We start from the raw sequence: 16,721 nt of genomic DNA, 5'->3' as shown, positions 1-16,721 counted from the left end.
ACATGCAGCTTCCACTTAAGTTCTTGGGTTTTTTTAATGTTTGTTATGTTTAAACCAACAAAATGTGACTGAAGTTCCCTAAGCCAGAACTTTTTTATTTTAAGGGTGATGTGGGCAGAACAGCTCTGATGGCTTTTGCTTCTTAAGCAGCTTTTCTGTGAACATCAGGTTTTCTAACTGTGGATGCCAAAGCTAAATATTTCCCCTCTGCAATTTGAGTTTTATATGTGTATGCAATATTCAGATGTGTGGATATAGCTTACATTCTATGTGTATAAATACATATTTTTATATACGTAAAAATAAGCCCACATAAGTGCAGTCAGTAGAAGCAGTCTACCATTTACAGGGACTTCCTGTCCTAACGAAATTAGTAGATGGCTAAACATTTGATCCTGGTATCACCATAGCAACTGGCTGGTTATCCACCGCTCAGTACTGCTGTGACTGCTGACTTCCAGAGTGTCAGACTGCTATAAAACTGATCTGAGGAGACGAGGTTCACGTTTCTCTGGCGTTTGAATAGCAGTTCAGAGCAAACCTTGAGTTGCAAATGACTGCAGAGTGATGCTGTAAAGCCTCCTACTGCAGTGGGCCAGTCCTCTGTTGTCCTTGGCTGACCATGGAGCCTTTCAGCATTTTTCAGAAGCAAACTTTTGCAAGGCTGTTCTATTAGTTTTCTTGGTGGTCTGGATATTTTGGGGCCCAAGTTTCAATGACTAAAAATGGTAACATGCAAGAAATTAGTTTCTGCTAGCTTGTTTTAAGTAGACAGATTTCTATTGCTGCACATTTCATTTCAGGAAGGTGCTGAAGGAAGGACTACTGTTGAGTTTAAGTAATAAATAATAATCACTTTCTAGCTAGCAATTTTGTCTGTATTACAAGTAATACACAAGGCTTGTACCTGTTCAGAAGAACATCTGTCTAAAATCAATGTGTGTAGCCCTGGCAGTATTAAGCCAATACAGTATGTGAAATATTTTAACATTTTATTAAAACAAAATTGACAGCATTATTGCAGTCTGAGTCAAAGAGTTGATCTCACCCCTGTTTACCAAGTCCGAGCTGCTGCATGGTTCTTAAGCCTGACATAAATCACAGGGGAGGTATTTTTTCTCTAAAACTTTAATTTCCTCCACTAGACAGTTTTATATAACCTGTCATTTTAATACCACACTGCTTTTCTTTCCAACAAAAGCAGCATGTCAGAAGCTGTAAATCATGTTTGCTTACAGGGAGAAATGCAATGCAAATAAGATGCTTTAGCTCTGTGGGACTCTTTTCCAAAATAAAATTCCAGAAACTGTTTTAAGATTCCAAAGAGGGGTTTTAAAGCAAGGGGTCTGACTGGCTACTTTCTTTGTGTTTGATTGCATAAGTATTGTCAGCTGTTCAGGTTTTGTTTGGTTTTTAAGGAGAAAAAACCTCTTGCAACATGCCAGTTTATGCTGGCTTCCAATCATTTCGCTATTTACTCTCCTGGATAAGGAATACCACAACTGTTCTTTGGGGCTTTTTAAGGTTGATCTAACCATTGGCTGAACTAGCAGACAGAATGTATGCTTTTCGAAACAGCTTTCCATCAGAGAGCTCTCATCTACTGAAGGGTTTAGCTTTCCTGGTTTAGAGATATGAGACTGTGCAAAACATGAGATGCAGTTCTGTATCTTAGTTACCATATTGAGGGCCAGTTTTTTAGACTGTGAGGTTTTTGAGGCCTGTTTGCATAGTACCTACCTGGAAGCTTAGTGTCAGTATAGATACTTTCTAACATGAGAATCAAAACTTAAGTGTCTCTCTGTTAGTATTGAACTGAGGTTTGTGCGAAGCTCTGCTGTTGCTGGAGCCCAAACAGTGAGCTGAGTAGTAGAAGAGGTTGTTTAACAAGCTTTTGTTCAACTGTTGAAATTGAGGGAGTTTTGTCATTTAAGTAAAAAATTTAGATTTCTGTAGGTGGAACTGTTTTAATCTCTGTCATTGTGGGAATTGAATCACTTTCTCTGGTGGTGTAATGTGGGATAACTGTGATTTGGCTTTGGAGAACTGCTGGATGTATGCCTGTATCCTTTGACTGTGAAGTAAATGGAGTCTTTATAACAAGAAATTGAGACATTGTGCTTTTTGGTTTTCTTCTGCTGCAAGATCCCCATACCTGACTGATCTATGAAATGGCAGAGAATGGAACAGATTGTGACCAGAGACGTGTAGGAATGATCAAAGAACAGCACAATGGAAACTTTACAGGTAGGTGGAAAATGACTTGATGTTCTCAGCTTTATGCTATGTATTTCCATTCAGTTTTCTCTTTACACTCTTTTCTCCCTCCAGAGTTCTTACTCTATAGTTCCTCTGGATGTAAGCCCTGTAAAGGTGACTTGGGTACCAATGGGGGCTGCAATAGAACTGAGCTAGAAAGCTGAACTATGTTGGCAAATACGTGGTTGTCAAAGTCTGACTGTCCAGCCCCACCCTTTGGCACTGGAAAGTTAGTACTTGGTAATAAAAATCTGTTTTACACTGGGAGAAATCCAGTTATTAGTCTCCCAGTTTTTTAGCTTTTCTGTTGACATTTAGCTTCACTGTAATTTACTAGTTTTCAATTACAAATCACCAACAAAACCTTAACTGCTTCATCTCCAGCCTTGCCTCTGTTTTTCCTACTGGTACATCTGAAGTAGGCTTAAGTTAATGTTTAGGATTCATGAAAAATAACCTGAGAGCATTTCACGAAGAGCCTTGTGTCTCTGAATTATCTGTGCTGTGTAGTACAGCACAGAAATTGTCCTCATCTTGGCTTGTTTTCTTTCAGCTTTCAATGTGCCAGTTCCATATTTAATTAAGTTTTGTAACCAAGTGATTTCTCAAGTTGTCTGCAGTCTTACACCATTGTCTTTTATGACCTTTACTAAAAACAAGGTCATAAAAAACAAGGTTGGAGCGTTTTTATTAGACAAGTAGAGAATGGAAATTCATGAAGCAATGAACACAGCAAAATTTAGAGAGGAACTGTATGTATGGAACAAATCAAAGCCTTAAAGGCTTAAATCATTCTGTAACTGTGAGGGAATGTGGATGTTATCCAGCATCTGCCATTGTAAGATTTCTGTTAGTTCAGCTAAAGAATATAAAATCAAATGGACTATGACGGATGAGGTATGCAATTTCTATGTAAATATTAGCATCTGATAAGGCAGCATGTTTCAATTACTGGAGTAAGACTGAAATACTACATCATGCTGAGGATTCAGATGAGATTAATATTATAAATGCAACAGCTTTTTACAAATTTAAAATTTATGAATATTATTGCATTGCTTTAAATGTATGCAAAACAGGATACGTGTTTTGACTTTGTGTAGCAAATGATGTTTAAAACAAGCTTGGTGTCTGTTTGGATACTTGCACTATTGAGTATTTTTCCATTGTTTCGGAGTTATTTTTCTCTCATTTCAGAATTCATTTTCTTTAAAATTTTAAAAATTATTATCACTCATTAGCCTGATAGCCATTCTCATCCATAAAATAGCTGGGGTTTTTATTAATCTGGACTGTACTGTAAGCATAAAATGGCACATTTTTTGTTAGAACCTTTCTTTTGTACCTGTTCTGGCAGTGTACAGTGACTGGTGTTACAGCAGTGTTGAGGTCTGCATTTATAACCAAAGCTGCTTTTAACTGCAGTTGAAAGCAAGCAAATGACCAGTGTCAGCCCAGTGAAGGACTGTGATGTAAAAGCAGGATTCGCTTCCTCTCTGGTGGACTCCTTTTGGAGAAGCTGAGCAGTGTGGCAAGGCTTGCTATGGCCTGAGGATCCTGACTGGGAGGGCAGATGCTGTTACCCAGTTGCATGCTGACTGAAGTGTGTAAGGATCATGTGTAATTCAATCTAGTTTGATTGGAGGAGTCTGAGCATAGCTTTGGAAGGGAGCCAAATTCAGAAGTTCAAAGTGAGATGTGGTCTCCGTACAGGGAATAGAGTCGCATTTGGCCTGACATATTAGTTGATTTGTAACTGGTAGCGCAGTACCTTGCATAAAGGCTAACAGATAGACCAGGCTTTTTGCACCCTGGGCCAGATAGATTCTTGAATGGTTGCCAGCTGCATGAAGGAGAAAGCCATCAGATTTCTGATGCACTTGAAGCAAATGCTTTGTGATGAGTAGAAAAGATGATTGGGAGCTCACATTAACTGCCTAACAAAGCAGGGGAAAAAAAAAGTCAGTATAGTTTGGGGGGAGGTGGGATCTGAACTGTCAGCCTGTGCTTTACATTTCTGTTGCTTTCCATTTACAGATTCCTCTTTGAGTGAACGGAAGCGAAGGGACCGAGAAGAGAGGTTGAATATTGTACTGTGGAGACAACCGCTTGTTACCTTGCAGTATTTTTTCCTGGAAACTCTAATAAACTTGAAGGAATGGACCATAAAGTAAAGATAATTTCTTTAAGTTCTACTAAGCGTTCTGGGGAAACCCATGCTCTGATTCAGTAGGTCATTCTGACATCTCACTTTCCCTGATGATTCACAACTTTAAAATTCTTCTTTCAGAAAACATATTTATTTTTGTACCTTAAAGGTGGCTGCTGGAACATCTCCCACTTGCAGCTGTGTACTCAGACCTTCTGCCTCAATTACATAAGTGTAAATACAGTAAGGTGTCAGTAGAGGAAAATTGCAAGCTTACTTTCTGAAGAGTTGAATATTGCAATTTGAAGGAGTCAGTGGTTAGGGATCCTTAAGGCAAGATATATTGTACTTATGACTACAGTGTTAAGTACTGATCTATTAATGTATGTCCTAGTGTTGGTGAATGATCTTCAAATAGGGCAGAGTTCAGGAGTATGTGGAATTTGCAGTGCTGTTTATGATGCTGCAGAGAGGACTTTGCTTCTAAGCTATGTTGGCCATTTCACAGGAAGAAATGATATATTAAAGCACTTTCCTTAAGCATTATTTACACACTGGATAAAAAGTTTTTGTTTCAGTTAGGAAACATGTGAGTAGCAGTCCTAACATCCCCTGCTAGTGCTGAAATGCATAGCTGTTTGTTAACCTACAAGGACTGAGAGGGTTTAGAGTGTCAAAAGGCAAACAAAAGCCAAGAGTAGCAGCCACTCTAGTGCTTGTGTTGGTTACTGGAATCTCTTGTGTCTGGGATTGAGTTTACAGTCATTTTCCCGGTTGGAAGATAGGATCTAATATCACTGTGGGTGATTCTAGCCATTGGAGCACTCCTTTGCAGCATGAGCTGACATTGGTGGTAATGGGCTATGCTCATTGACCCTTCTGGCCTATGACTGAGGAGCTGACACATAAGATCCATGGAGAGAAACTTCCATTTTCCATTTTGATCTTCTGAAATTATTTGTATGAAAAATACCAGGTTTATGTAGTGCAGTCTTTAACACTCTTTTACACCCTGCCCAACCTAACCCCCAAACCTGCTTGGTTTACTATGTGCATTCCCTCAACTATCATCAGGAGTTGCTCTAAAGAAGTGTTTTATTGGGTCTTGTGTTAGCCGTTTCTGACAACCTTAAAGCATTTATTTAAACCCAGCAGAGATAACATTTGAGGTCTTGTTTTAAGCTATTACCTGGCTTCCTAGACATCAAATTCCGTTACAGATAGCGCTCGCACCCTCTGTTGTGCAGCACATTTACATTGTCTGGCATTAGCATGACAATATCTTTGCAGAAAATAATATTGACTATTATAAGCTGTTTGGACCTCAGATAGACAGTGTTCCACTGTAAGTAAATTGTGATTTAAATTATGACAATCACTTAAATCCAATTGTCATACTAATATAAGCAGCACAAATTATTTTAAAATGAAACAAAAATTACACTGTTTTTTTCAGCTTGCTTAACAGCAAACATTGTGACTCTTATATTACATGTCTCACTTCTATCTTTTTCTGTCTAAATAGATCAATTACTTTCAGAGTTTGCTATTTCATGTCTGAGATTTGTAAGTGGTCCTAGTGCTTGCTAGTTTATATCATTAAATGACAGTATAATAAGTGTTTCTCAGAAAACAGTAAATGTATTTGCTAATTTGCTGTGTGTGGCCACATACGCATCAAGCAGACTGTGTATGTAAAACTTAACAGGCTCAAAGGTATTTGGGTATCAGCTTCCACAGGAAAACACTTTTCTCCCCTTACTGTAATAGCTTCCTTATGCTTAATAATTGGCAAAAATGTATTTATTAAATTTTGAGCTGTTAAGAGAGATTAATTTCAATACATCAGGGGAACCAAAATAGTGTAAAGTTTGTTCTTCTTGCTGTCAGTGTGGTTCTACCCACCAGTACCCAGTGTGAAATTGGCACTTGTGTTCCACCCACTGCTCATCCCTTGTGCAGGACCAGTGCAATGCCTGCATTGCACTTTGCTTAATCATGGATGTTGGTGGTGGCGCTGTGTTTGGGACAATCTTGGCTGCAGAAGCTGGATTATTTGTTTTCAGGTTGTGTTTATTTTCAGGTGGTTATTTTGCTTTTATTAAAAAACAAAACCAAACCCAAACAAGCAAACCCCTCTCCTTCCCCCCCCCCCCCCGACAAAACCCCACAAACTTTGATCTCATTTGACAGCAAAGCAGAGATTTTTTCCTTAAGGACCAAAGGGTCCGGAGATTTTTTTTTTTTCTTGGGGACGTTTATGCTTTTATTTTCAAGCAAACTTGTCAGCTGTTACTGTCCCTGCTGGCTGCATCCACACAGACCCAGACTGTGGGATAACTTCAGTTACTTTGAAATGTGTGCTAAATTATGAAAACCCCCTAACTGCCATTTGTTTTTTAAGATTGTGGCATCGGCGAAGTATCTTGGTGGCTTTTTTACTGATGCTCGCAGTGCTCACAGCTACGTATTGCATTGAAGGAACACATCAACAGGTACGAGGATTTCAAGTTACCTTCCTTAGTGATAATGCTTTCTGTCCCTGGGTGTCCTGGTAATTGAATGGGGTCTCCATGAAATAGTAATGTATCTTTTGAACTCCTACTCACTAAGGATATTTGTTTCTCATGTCATGACTCCTCTCTGTTGTGTGTGGATGAGTTGTGTTTCAGAGATGGGGAATGATGAGCTGTATCGTTTGATCTATTCTGTTATGCCTGTAGGTGTTCCACTTCTCATCTGTTCCCGAATAAGCACACCTCTGATGCTGCAGCCCCCCTTCACATCTGCTGTTAACAAGCTTTTAATAGTGGTGTGAGCTCTTGAGACACAGTGTTAAATTGAGTCATAATAGAACTTTTGGGTTCCAAATAAATGTTTTATCTGCTTCTTTGGAAGGGCCTTCTGACCAGCTAGGATAAGCATAGTTCTAGATATAAAATGGTTTCATGGTTTAAATCTGTTTCTGTGATGCTTCTCATACCCCCATTGTTTTCATATGGTTGTTTAAAACCTTTTTTTGTGCTTTGGTGTACGTGAAGACTGATGCTTTTGCATCCTTTGAAGTGTAAGCCATTGCTAAAGCATGAGGTGATAGTGTTGTCTGCACTTTTCCTCTCCCCTTTTCTCTTTGAGTTTTCCCTGAGGGCAGACAGCTGTTTTAAACCTTGCAGAGTGTTTCCTTGTGCAGCTGAATCGTCTTTCCACTCTGACTCTGAAATCGGCAGGTTCCCAGTCTCAGAGAACTTGCTACATACAAACTGCTCTGGTGTGCTACTGCCTGAGGGACACTTGGGGCTGGAACATGAATCCTGGCTTCCCAGGATGGGTCTTGCAGTGCAAGGAAATGAGTTGCTTCAGCTCATCACGTTCTTGCTCGCTCAATCCCACGCTTGAGATCTAAGCACTTACACGCAGAGCAAGTTGGTAGATGGTAAATTGGTGTCCTGTTCCTGGTGCACAAACGCCATGAAGCAGTTCATTAAAAACTGCCTTGGTTGGTGGCTTTGTCAGCATGAAGGCTGGAGTGTGACACGTTCAACATTTGCCACTAGATGGCTCTTGCAAACTGGTGTTGGGGCGCATGGGCACTGGACTGGCTGCTGGACCTCCTCTGCGCCAAGGCATGGCTGAGCAGTGATGCTCAAGGGTTCCTTGAGCCTGTTAGGAACAAACCTAGATAGTATAACATGGCACCTCTTCTTGGGGCTCTGATGCAGAGAAGTTGATGACCTGGCTCATCCCCTTCACATTGCTCTCGTGGCAGTGGGAGGGGGATACTGTCTCCTGTTTCTCCAGTGTACCCAAGTGGACTTTTTATGTCCAGAATTTGCTGTGACTTCCCCATAATCCCTCATTTATGTGTGCAACACACAACCAACATTTTAATCTTTTCTTAAAAGTAACAAACCTGATTACTCACTGGTCCAAGATAAAGCGTTCAACAGACTGAAAGTGCTGTTAATTCAAGATAAAGCATTCAACACATTGAGAGTGCAGTTAATTCTAAGAATTCAGTTAATTCTTTATTTAATCTGCTCAGGCAATTCCCTGAGCTGTGTGCTCACTGCTTGGGCTCTAGTAGACACTGGGGCTTGCTGCTCCTTGCTCACATCTCATACGCCTGAGCTTTTCATTTATCTTCTTGGAAACTTGCTGAATCTAAGGCATGTGAGCTTTTCCTTTTGAAGTACTCTCTTTTCTCTACATGGCTGTGCTGTAATTGTAATAAATTGCAAATAGAAGTATCTGGGATTTTGTTTCAACTGTAATCTAGATAACTCTGTAGCTTTAACTTTCTCCCCGAGGAGATATCACCATTCTTGGTTTTTCTTTCTCTTCTGTGACTTCTCTTTTTCAGTATGTGCGATACATGGAGAAGAAGTTCTTCTGGTGTGCCTACTGGGTAGGACTGGGCATTCTGTCCTCTGTTGGACTTGGAACAGGTCTCCACACCTTTCTGCTCTATTTGGTAAGTATATTTCCATACCATGTTCTTTCTGAATCAGGTTATTGTTGCATATTTTAAAGTATGTGAATAAAGAATATTCCATGAGTCCTTAATGTTAAGTACTTCTGAAGGAAAATAAATACTTGGTGCAATGTTCCTGGGCTCTAGCAAATGCTCTTAATATTCTATGCTGTATAACCTTGTTTTGTAGTTTGTATATGATACGTTTGTTGAACTGTTGTTAATCCTCATTTGAAACAATGAGTCAGAATCTGCATGCTCTATCCTCTGATTTCCTGATTTAAATGATACATTTTCTGGCCTGTGTGCAGCTCCAATGTTTCCGTTTAAAATTTTACAGCATACTCTTTTTGGTGGCTTGAAATGGTCATTTCTAGCTGAAACAGCTGAAATAAGCAGCTATGCTAAAGTATTGATTTTGCTTTGAAAATAATAGCAAGAAAAATGACTACGAAGATAATACCTGTTCTGAAATGTTATATGAGGTTGTTTTCTCAACTTAGCTAGGAAAGACAGGGAAATGTTTGGGTGTGTTTTGCTTTTGGCCATTGGATTAATTCCTTGTTTATGAAACCACTGTCCTGGATTTAAGAAAAGGATTCATGGCCACAAGATAATTAAAACCAGTTTATGCAACAAATGTCATCTTGTATTTTGAACAATTAAAGATGTTTACTTTCAGAACTGCTTTAATCATTAACAATAACACAGAAAACACTACAAGAAACAAGAAACTCGTGCTTTTCCACACAGCAGGGCAGTGCCTGTTAGATCAAATGGCATCTGCATGGGCTGCATTTGCATTAGCAAGTCATAGCCTTGCTCTTAGTGTAGATTCTTTCCTAAAGACTGCAGAGGCAGAAGGTACAAGAGAAAGGAAGTTACTGCTAAACAGAAATAAGTTTATGCATGCATAGCCTTCTAGGCAAAAATATTGCTGTCAGTCTAAATGATTGGAAATGAACATTCAGTAAAGCTAATGAATACAGTGTCTAAACATTTTTATGTAACACTGGATGGTTATTAGACAGCAGTGAATTGGCAATACATGGATTTTTCTGACTTGGAGATGATGCTGTTGATAGCTTGGGGACAGTAAGACACATGCGCTGCACAGAGGGAGAATCAGTCAAAATCATCACTCCTGAAACCAGGTGCTCTGCCTCGCTGCAGAGGCAAATCATCATCGAGTGATGTGTGAGGTGAGCTTGTCAAACTCAGCTCACTTCGGGTCCTCTGCCAGCCTATGCAGCAGGACAGAGAGAGGGCAGCAAAACTGCTTTTATTTTATACCCTAGGCCACTCCAAGATGATTTTTCTCACATAAAGAGGTCTTCTTAAGACAGCACCACCTCTTTTCTAAAAGAAGGTGGAATTAGTTGACCTTTCTTTTGCTCTGTATTCAACAATCCAGGTGTTTAAATAGTTCTAAATTACTTTACTAGAAATCAAATTAAATTCCATAACACATCATTTACCTTTCCCTGTGGGATATGCAAAGTTAGTGGATATATTTAAGCCTTGACCTGAGTTCACATTAAAATAATGTCTATACAAAATACAGCTTCTCTGTTGGCTTATCAATATAGCTTATGGTGGGTGTATAGGAGGTGAACAGCCTTCCAAAGACTACAGGGAGGTGTATCACCTAGGAAATGAAATTTAGTTTAATATTGTGAGAGTAAAGGTATCTATTTGGAACATAGGAGGGAAGGTTTTACAAATCTTTGTTAGGAGGCATAAAAACCAGACAAAGTAGATGGCACTGGATAATTAGAAAGTGGTTATAGAATATAATGTAATAAAGCTGTATGACCAGTATATAATGTGTAGCACTGCAGGAGAAATAGTTGTTAGTTTTAAATACCTAAGGCATGTTTCTGTTACTCTGAGGGAACTCCGTGAAGGCACTGAGTGTAAGAGAAGCAGGGATTCGTTTTCCTCTTTTCCCCTGTGCAGGATTTAGTGATCTGTGATCGAATTAAGCACAGTCAGCACTTTCTGTGCACTGAAGGCTTGTCTGAGCACCCAACAGTTCATAATTTGGGGGAATTTATGTGGCTTTGTAGCCACTAGATGGCACTGGGGCTGTAAAAACAGAGCTGTCCTGTCGGGTGTTGCCATTATAAGGATCTGGACTGATAATGTTGTCAATACAGCCGCATCAGCAATATGTGTGTGTAATAAGCTATCAATGTAGTAATACACTGCTTCGTAGCTCCTCAATTTGGGCCTATGCCTTGTCTGAACGGGAACATGGAGTATTAACTTAAAGCTGTTGATGCATCTTTTAGTGGTAAATTATTTCAGAATGGTATTCTGGATTTAACCCATCTGGAAACAATGCAATTAGGCTGTCCAGCTTCCAAAAAGAGGAGTTTTAAACTATTTTGCTTTGTTAGTTGTTCAGCAGTTGTCTCTCAAAATCCAACACGTTAACCTGGTAACTTGCTATGTTAACTCTTACATTACTCTGTATCTACTTTTCATGTTCCCTATGCTTTAATCACAGTTCTTCTTTATGGTAAAACTTATTCTTCTCTTGATTCAAAGAAATGAAAAGTTACAAACCAGCACATCCTCTTCTGCTTTAGTGCCTGGATTTGCTGGCAATAGAGAACAGGCTCAGTAAGTGTTTTCAAAATTGCTTTTAATTAATTGCTCATTTTAAATGTGTATGTACAGTGAGATTGTTGGGAATGCAATTACATGCTTGGAGAACAATGCTCTCGGGCCCACCCATGTGCTGCAGAGCTCTTGCTGAGGCTTGCAGCATTGTCTCTGCCATGAAGGGCCAAGGGGTAGGAATTGATGGCATGTGGGCACCTGCTCAGACAGTGAGCCTCAGTGCTGCAGCTGCGACACAGGTGCACCTCTCCTAAATAGAGCCCTCCAGTTACTGCCTGCGACTGTTTCCACATCAAACTGTTCACAGGCACAGCCTGTTAGCTGGGCAAATCACAGAGGTAGTTATGCAACAGATGCAGTATATGAATGACTCTGGCTGTTTGCTTTCCCTGGCTTCGTTAGCTGTTTTTCCAATGTTGAAAACTGTCATTTGTCTGGATTCTTCTGAGCAGCTCTCACCAGCAGCTCTTTGGAGCAGTGTGAATTCCAAGTGCCAGAAGAGATCCTGGGGTTAGCTGAGAAGGAGAGTGCTTGGAAACAGTTTGCTTGAAGTAGCTTTAAAAGCAGTCCCAGTGCGGAGAGATGTTACTGCCCCTGGTTAATTCTGGTTCACATCTGATTTGGATTTTGCTGGTCACCAGAACACCCCTGTAGGAGGGAAAGGTCAATTTTGTTAGTTTGATAATAGGCTTTTTATTGCTGTTTCTGTGATTTGAGAGCTCTGTGTTATAAAGGGTCTGAACACTCTCTGCTGTCTTGGTTCCTAGTTTAATGTTGCTTCCTTAGTTGTAGTCAGCACTAAATGTAGAATTTTACATGTCTTTTTGGGAAACAGTTCTCATGCTGCAAATCAGCACTGAGCTAAGGGCTGGCACAGAGCAGGTCTGCAGTGCAGGAATAGGGAAGCAGGCCACTCTTCCAAGAACCCTTTTTATTCTGACACTTTGAAAACAAGGCTGCTGGCTTTTTTTCCCAAAGTCCATGAAAGGTTTTTCACAATTCTTTAGAAACAGCATTTTAAAAATAGTAATCATGATCTAGTTCTGTAGGAAATAAAGCTGTTATGATTAATGACTCTAAACACTGGGTTTAGCAGCACACAGCTTTTTCCTCTTAGTCCTGAGATGTTTTCTCTTGGTGGTGTGTTAAAGCATAAATGGCACGAGTCACTCAGTTACCAAAAGAAGATGACTGAGGATAACTCATCAGGAATTTCGTGTGTTTGTGTGTCTTGGAGAGGTCAGTTTGCTGCCACAGAGTGAAATGAACAAGCTGCTGGAGGGCACTGGACCAAGGAACACTAGGTGGAGTGCCGGGTTGGGACCCGCTGCCATTGCCATCTTCATGCAATGCTCTGTCTCGTGATCTGGTTTCAGTTCAGCTCTGGTAAATGGATTGCAAAAGATGAGGCTGGGGCAAACAAAATGGGCTTAGAATTAATGAATGCCCATGGCAAAGTCTTGCTCAGGAAGCGGGTGATAAACACCCCCTCTGCGGCCGGTCTGTTAACATCTGTATTGGAGGGGGATGAATGGAAGCAAGTTCCACGCAGGTCAAAAGTGCGGCGCGAGCTTTGGCTGTGTGTGTTTTTGTGTCTGAAATGTGGATCTCTGCTTGCTTGCTGACAGAGCCAAGTGGAGCAACTGCTGAAAAGGCTTTTGCTGGTGGCCGGGTTGTGGACTAACACAAACAGGAAACGTGAGGTGCAGTAGGAATGTTTGGGGCGGAGGGGTGTCACACGAGAGTTCGGATTTCTTCAGAACTGTAATGTGTGTGTTTGTCAGCTCTTCCTCTGGGGTGTTCTGTAGCAGTCTGCAAGAGAGCATAGCAATACTTTTAGGCCATGGAAAAGAATGGAAAACTGCCTTTAAAGAGAAGTGAATTAGAAATAGTGTCCTTACTGACAGAGCTGGCTTTAGGAAACCAGCTTGAGTCTATTTGGGCTTGAGGGTTCGGTGTCTTGCTTTTGTTCTGAATTGGTTCCAGGGTTTGGCTTTGGCACGTTCTGGCTCTCACCGCTTTTGTGTGGTGGTTTGCAGCTGAAATGTGTTGTACTTTGGCCCTGTCTGAACCGGGTTAGGTTAGAATCTGAAGGTTTAAAATCCAGACACCTTGTGCAATAGTGACCTCATCAGCTTTAAACAAAAGGATCTCAAAGTAATTAAAAATAAACCCCATAATTTAAAAAAACCCAAACCACAAATCAAAACCCCCTCTTCCTGACAGGACTACTGAAACCTTTTAAAAATAAACCTGAATTCTCTTTCTAATCTGATTCCAGGAGCTGAGCTTGTAAGGAGGCTCCTGCTGAAATTACCAAAGTGCTTCTAAAAAGAAGAGCTTACACAATGGAGCTTACTCCACTTTCATGAAATATGCAGAAAAGCTTGGAAATCCATGGAGCTTATTATCTTGTTTTTCCCCTCCATTTATTGATTCATGACTTTAATACAGGAGTGTTTTCATAGTGATTGTCAGCTTCAGGAGCAGTTTTGCTCTTTCCACGTGGATGGTTCAAAACTAGCATGAGTAACCCAGAACACTATGGGTTCTGTGTGTAAAGGAAAAAGAGAAACAAAAGCCGAGCTGCCCCGGCCAGGTGGGAGGGTGCAGCAGTGCTCCCTTTCCCAGCCCTGAATTATTTTTGCTAAGTGAAGTGTTCCTTTCCAGTCCCTGCTGTTCTTTGATTCACTTGTCAACTTCTAGTAATCTGAGCACAGAGATTGCTATTGGCCTGTTAAGGAGGCTGAAAGAAAAACACACAGTGCGTGCAGAAGACAGAAATCAATTCTGAAATAAGTTGAAGTGGATCCTCTTTGTGCGAGGGTTGTGACTCTTCCTCTCTCATTTGTTTCCTTCATGCCTTTAAACCTACTTCCTCCAGCTGTCCTGAGCTTTCTACAATGAACTGAAACATCCTGGAATACTTGAATCAACACAGAACTTCAAAATAATAATCACTTTTGCTAACCGTCTCTTGAAGGGAACACCTGCTCATGGGCTCTGTTCTGCTTAAGCATTAATGTTAATAATACAGTGATGAAGGGGCCAGTGAATTGAACTGTTGCCAGGTTAGTTGTGTAACCTGAGTGTTTCTGCAATCATCTGGGGGTTTGCATGCATTTAGAAAATCTGAGATTAAAAATGGTATTTTCAAGGAGAAAAGTACTCATTTGGTGTCTTAGTCCCTCTGCATGCACCCGTTGTGCTTCTGTGTGTTGGATATCCATACCTGTGTGGAATAAACCCAACGCCTCTGGTTTAGATTATGCTGTGGAAGAGCAATCCCTTCAGCTGCTGCAGCTCAGGCTGGGAGGTTGGGGACTTTGGGCTAAGTCCTCAGTCTGGTGTGTTAACGTGAGTTGAAACCGATGGTGCTGTAAGTTCGGCTGAGTGCAAGCCTGGCGACTGCCAAGCAGACACTGCCAGTCCCCTGTCCTGCTCCCAGGTGGTAACCTCTGGCTGAGGGGCTGGATCAGCTGGAAGCAATAACCTCCTGTATTGCCCCACTGTGAATTGCTGGACCTCACGAGTCAGCCCGACGTGGTGTGGCTGCGAGTTCCATGTATGGCTTCCAGTGCTGCTGGAAGTGGCGTACGTCAGTCTGGGTGGTTTATCTGAAGCTGGAACTGTGGTAAGAAGCTGCGAATGTGAAGCACCTCCATCTGTGCAGTCTTAGATACCTTACTTTGACTTGCCAGAACCCCACAAAATATCAATGTCATATTAATATTTAAGCTGTATTGAGCATCTTGGCCAGGTGTAGTGATTTAAACTTGTACTGAGCTGAGGAGTTAGGTGATCAGTACACCTTCTTCTCCCTTTTGAAGGTTGTTGGACTTTACCTTTTAGATTCTGACACCTTGTTTTCATTATCTGCTCTTGACTTCCTTCTCCCTGGTTCTGCATCTCATAACTCTGCTGGGAGGTCACATTGTGCTATCTCCTCATGTGTTCCCTGGGAGTTTCTGCTCTCTTTTTTTAATGCACAGCCTGAACTTTACACTTTTCATGTCACTGCTTCCTTGAATAGGTTGGAAATAATGATAGCAAGACAAGCTCCAATTAGAGCCATTAAGGCAAATCATCACTGCTAATGTCAATTTGAATAGATGCTGTGATTTATTCTTCAGAAATAATGAGTGGATAGCTAGGAAAGGGCAAGGAGAGAATGCTGACAGATTATGTTTGTCTTCTGTCAGCACCGGAGTATAAAGTTGTATGCTTCCAATTTTGCCTTTTCCTGACATCAGTCTATTTGCTCCTACAGAATGTAGTGTGGGTACAGGCTTACAAAATATCTGCTTTTTGTGTTATTCCTCAAAGCAGCAACGTGGCACTGTTGTACATGCAATGGTACCACGTGCCTGCTCCCTCAGTGGTTTTTGTTCAGTCATATTCAGAGCTTTTGGCTCATCGTTTGGAATTTCCATCAGCTTTGTGATGTGGGGCAAGGCTTGACTGAAGTGGGAATAGAAACTTGCTAACAGACACATGATTGTAAAATTAATGCATCTCTTGAAATGCCGTGACAATGTGCTAAAACTAGCCCTGACCACTTGATGGATGTTTGTGTCACTTGAGGATGCCCTAGGTACAGGATCCTTCTTCATTCTGAGCCCCGTTGTACAGCCAGCACTTCATACCAGACATTGTATAAAATCACGAGACACTTTAATCTTGTAACACAGACAGACAGTCTAGATTGACATATTTAATGGTCACCTCCAAATCAAGCTTTCCCCTCTTAATCACAGAGCAGTTTTCTTTGTGGGTAGTTGTCCACTGCTCTTGAGGATATAAAAGATGTTGTAATGCAGTGTTACTTTCTTGAGAGGTGTACTGACTCCATAGATAAGTATGAGATGAGTCGCAGCCTGGGGCAACACTTGCAGGATGTTTCCCATGAGAAGCAAGCTTCTACTTTTTCAATTTATCTTAATCAAATAGCATGACACGTTTCCCCCCTGTGAGGGGCTGAGTCTTGAACCCAGTATGAAAAGCAGTGTATCCATGGAGGGAAGCAGATTTTTAGTGCATGAAGTTCAGCAGTGAGTTCAGTGTAATATTTTCTTGCTGGCAGACGTATCACTTTTCTTTGTGAAATGTTTCTAAGTTAGAGCCAGTCTAAAATTGTATCTTCCCCCAAAATAAAAGGTTAAAATTAGATGGAGTTGTTCTTGTGCTCGTATCACTTCAGCAGGATGGCTGTGC

General features: G+C 40.9%; 1 protein-coding gene across 1 annotated transcript in view; it reads left to right on the top strand.

The window, feature by feature from the left end:
- The window catches only part of VMP1 (vacuole membrane protein 1), a 67,183-nt gene that overhangs the window by 6,834 nt on the left and 43,628 nt on the right, over positions 1-16,721 (top strand). The window contains exons 3-6 of the mRNA XM_062617159.1: positions 2,146-2,247; positions 4,297-4,429; positions 6,813-6,903; positions 8,769-8,879. Of these exons, the coding sequence (XP_062473143.1) occupies positions 2,172-2,247; positions 4,297-4,429; positions 6,813-6,903; positions 8,769-8,879 (411 nt within the window). The 5' untranslated portion in view covers positions 2,146-2,171. The remainder of the gene's footprint in view (positions 1-2,145; positions 2,248-4,296; positions 4,430-6,812; positions 6,904-8,768; positions 8,880-16,721) is intronic.

Source organism: Pezoporus occidentalis, unplaced genomic scaffold (genome assembly GCF_034315485.1).
Source record: "Pezoporus occidentalis ecotype Australia unplaced genomic scaffold, CSIRO_AGI_Poc_V1 ctg192, whole genome shotgun sequence".
NCBI lineage: Eukaryota > Metazoa > Chordata > Aves > Psittaciformes > Psittacidae > Pezoporus > Pezoporus occidentalis.
Note: the sequence above shows the minus strand (reverse complement) of the source record. Positions and strands in the feature narration are given on the sequence as shown.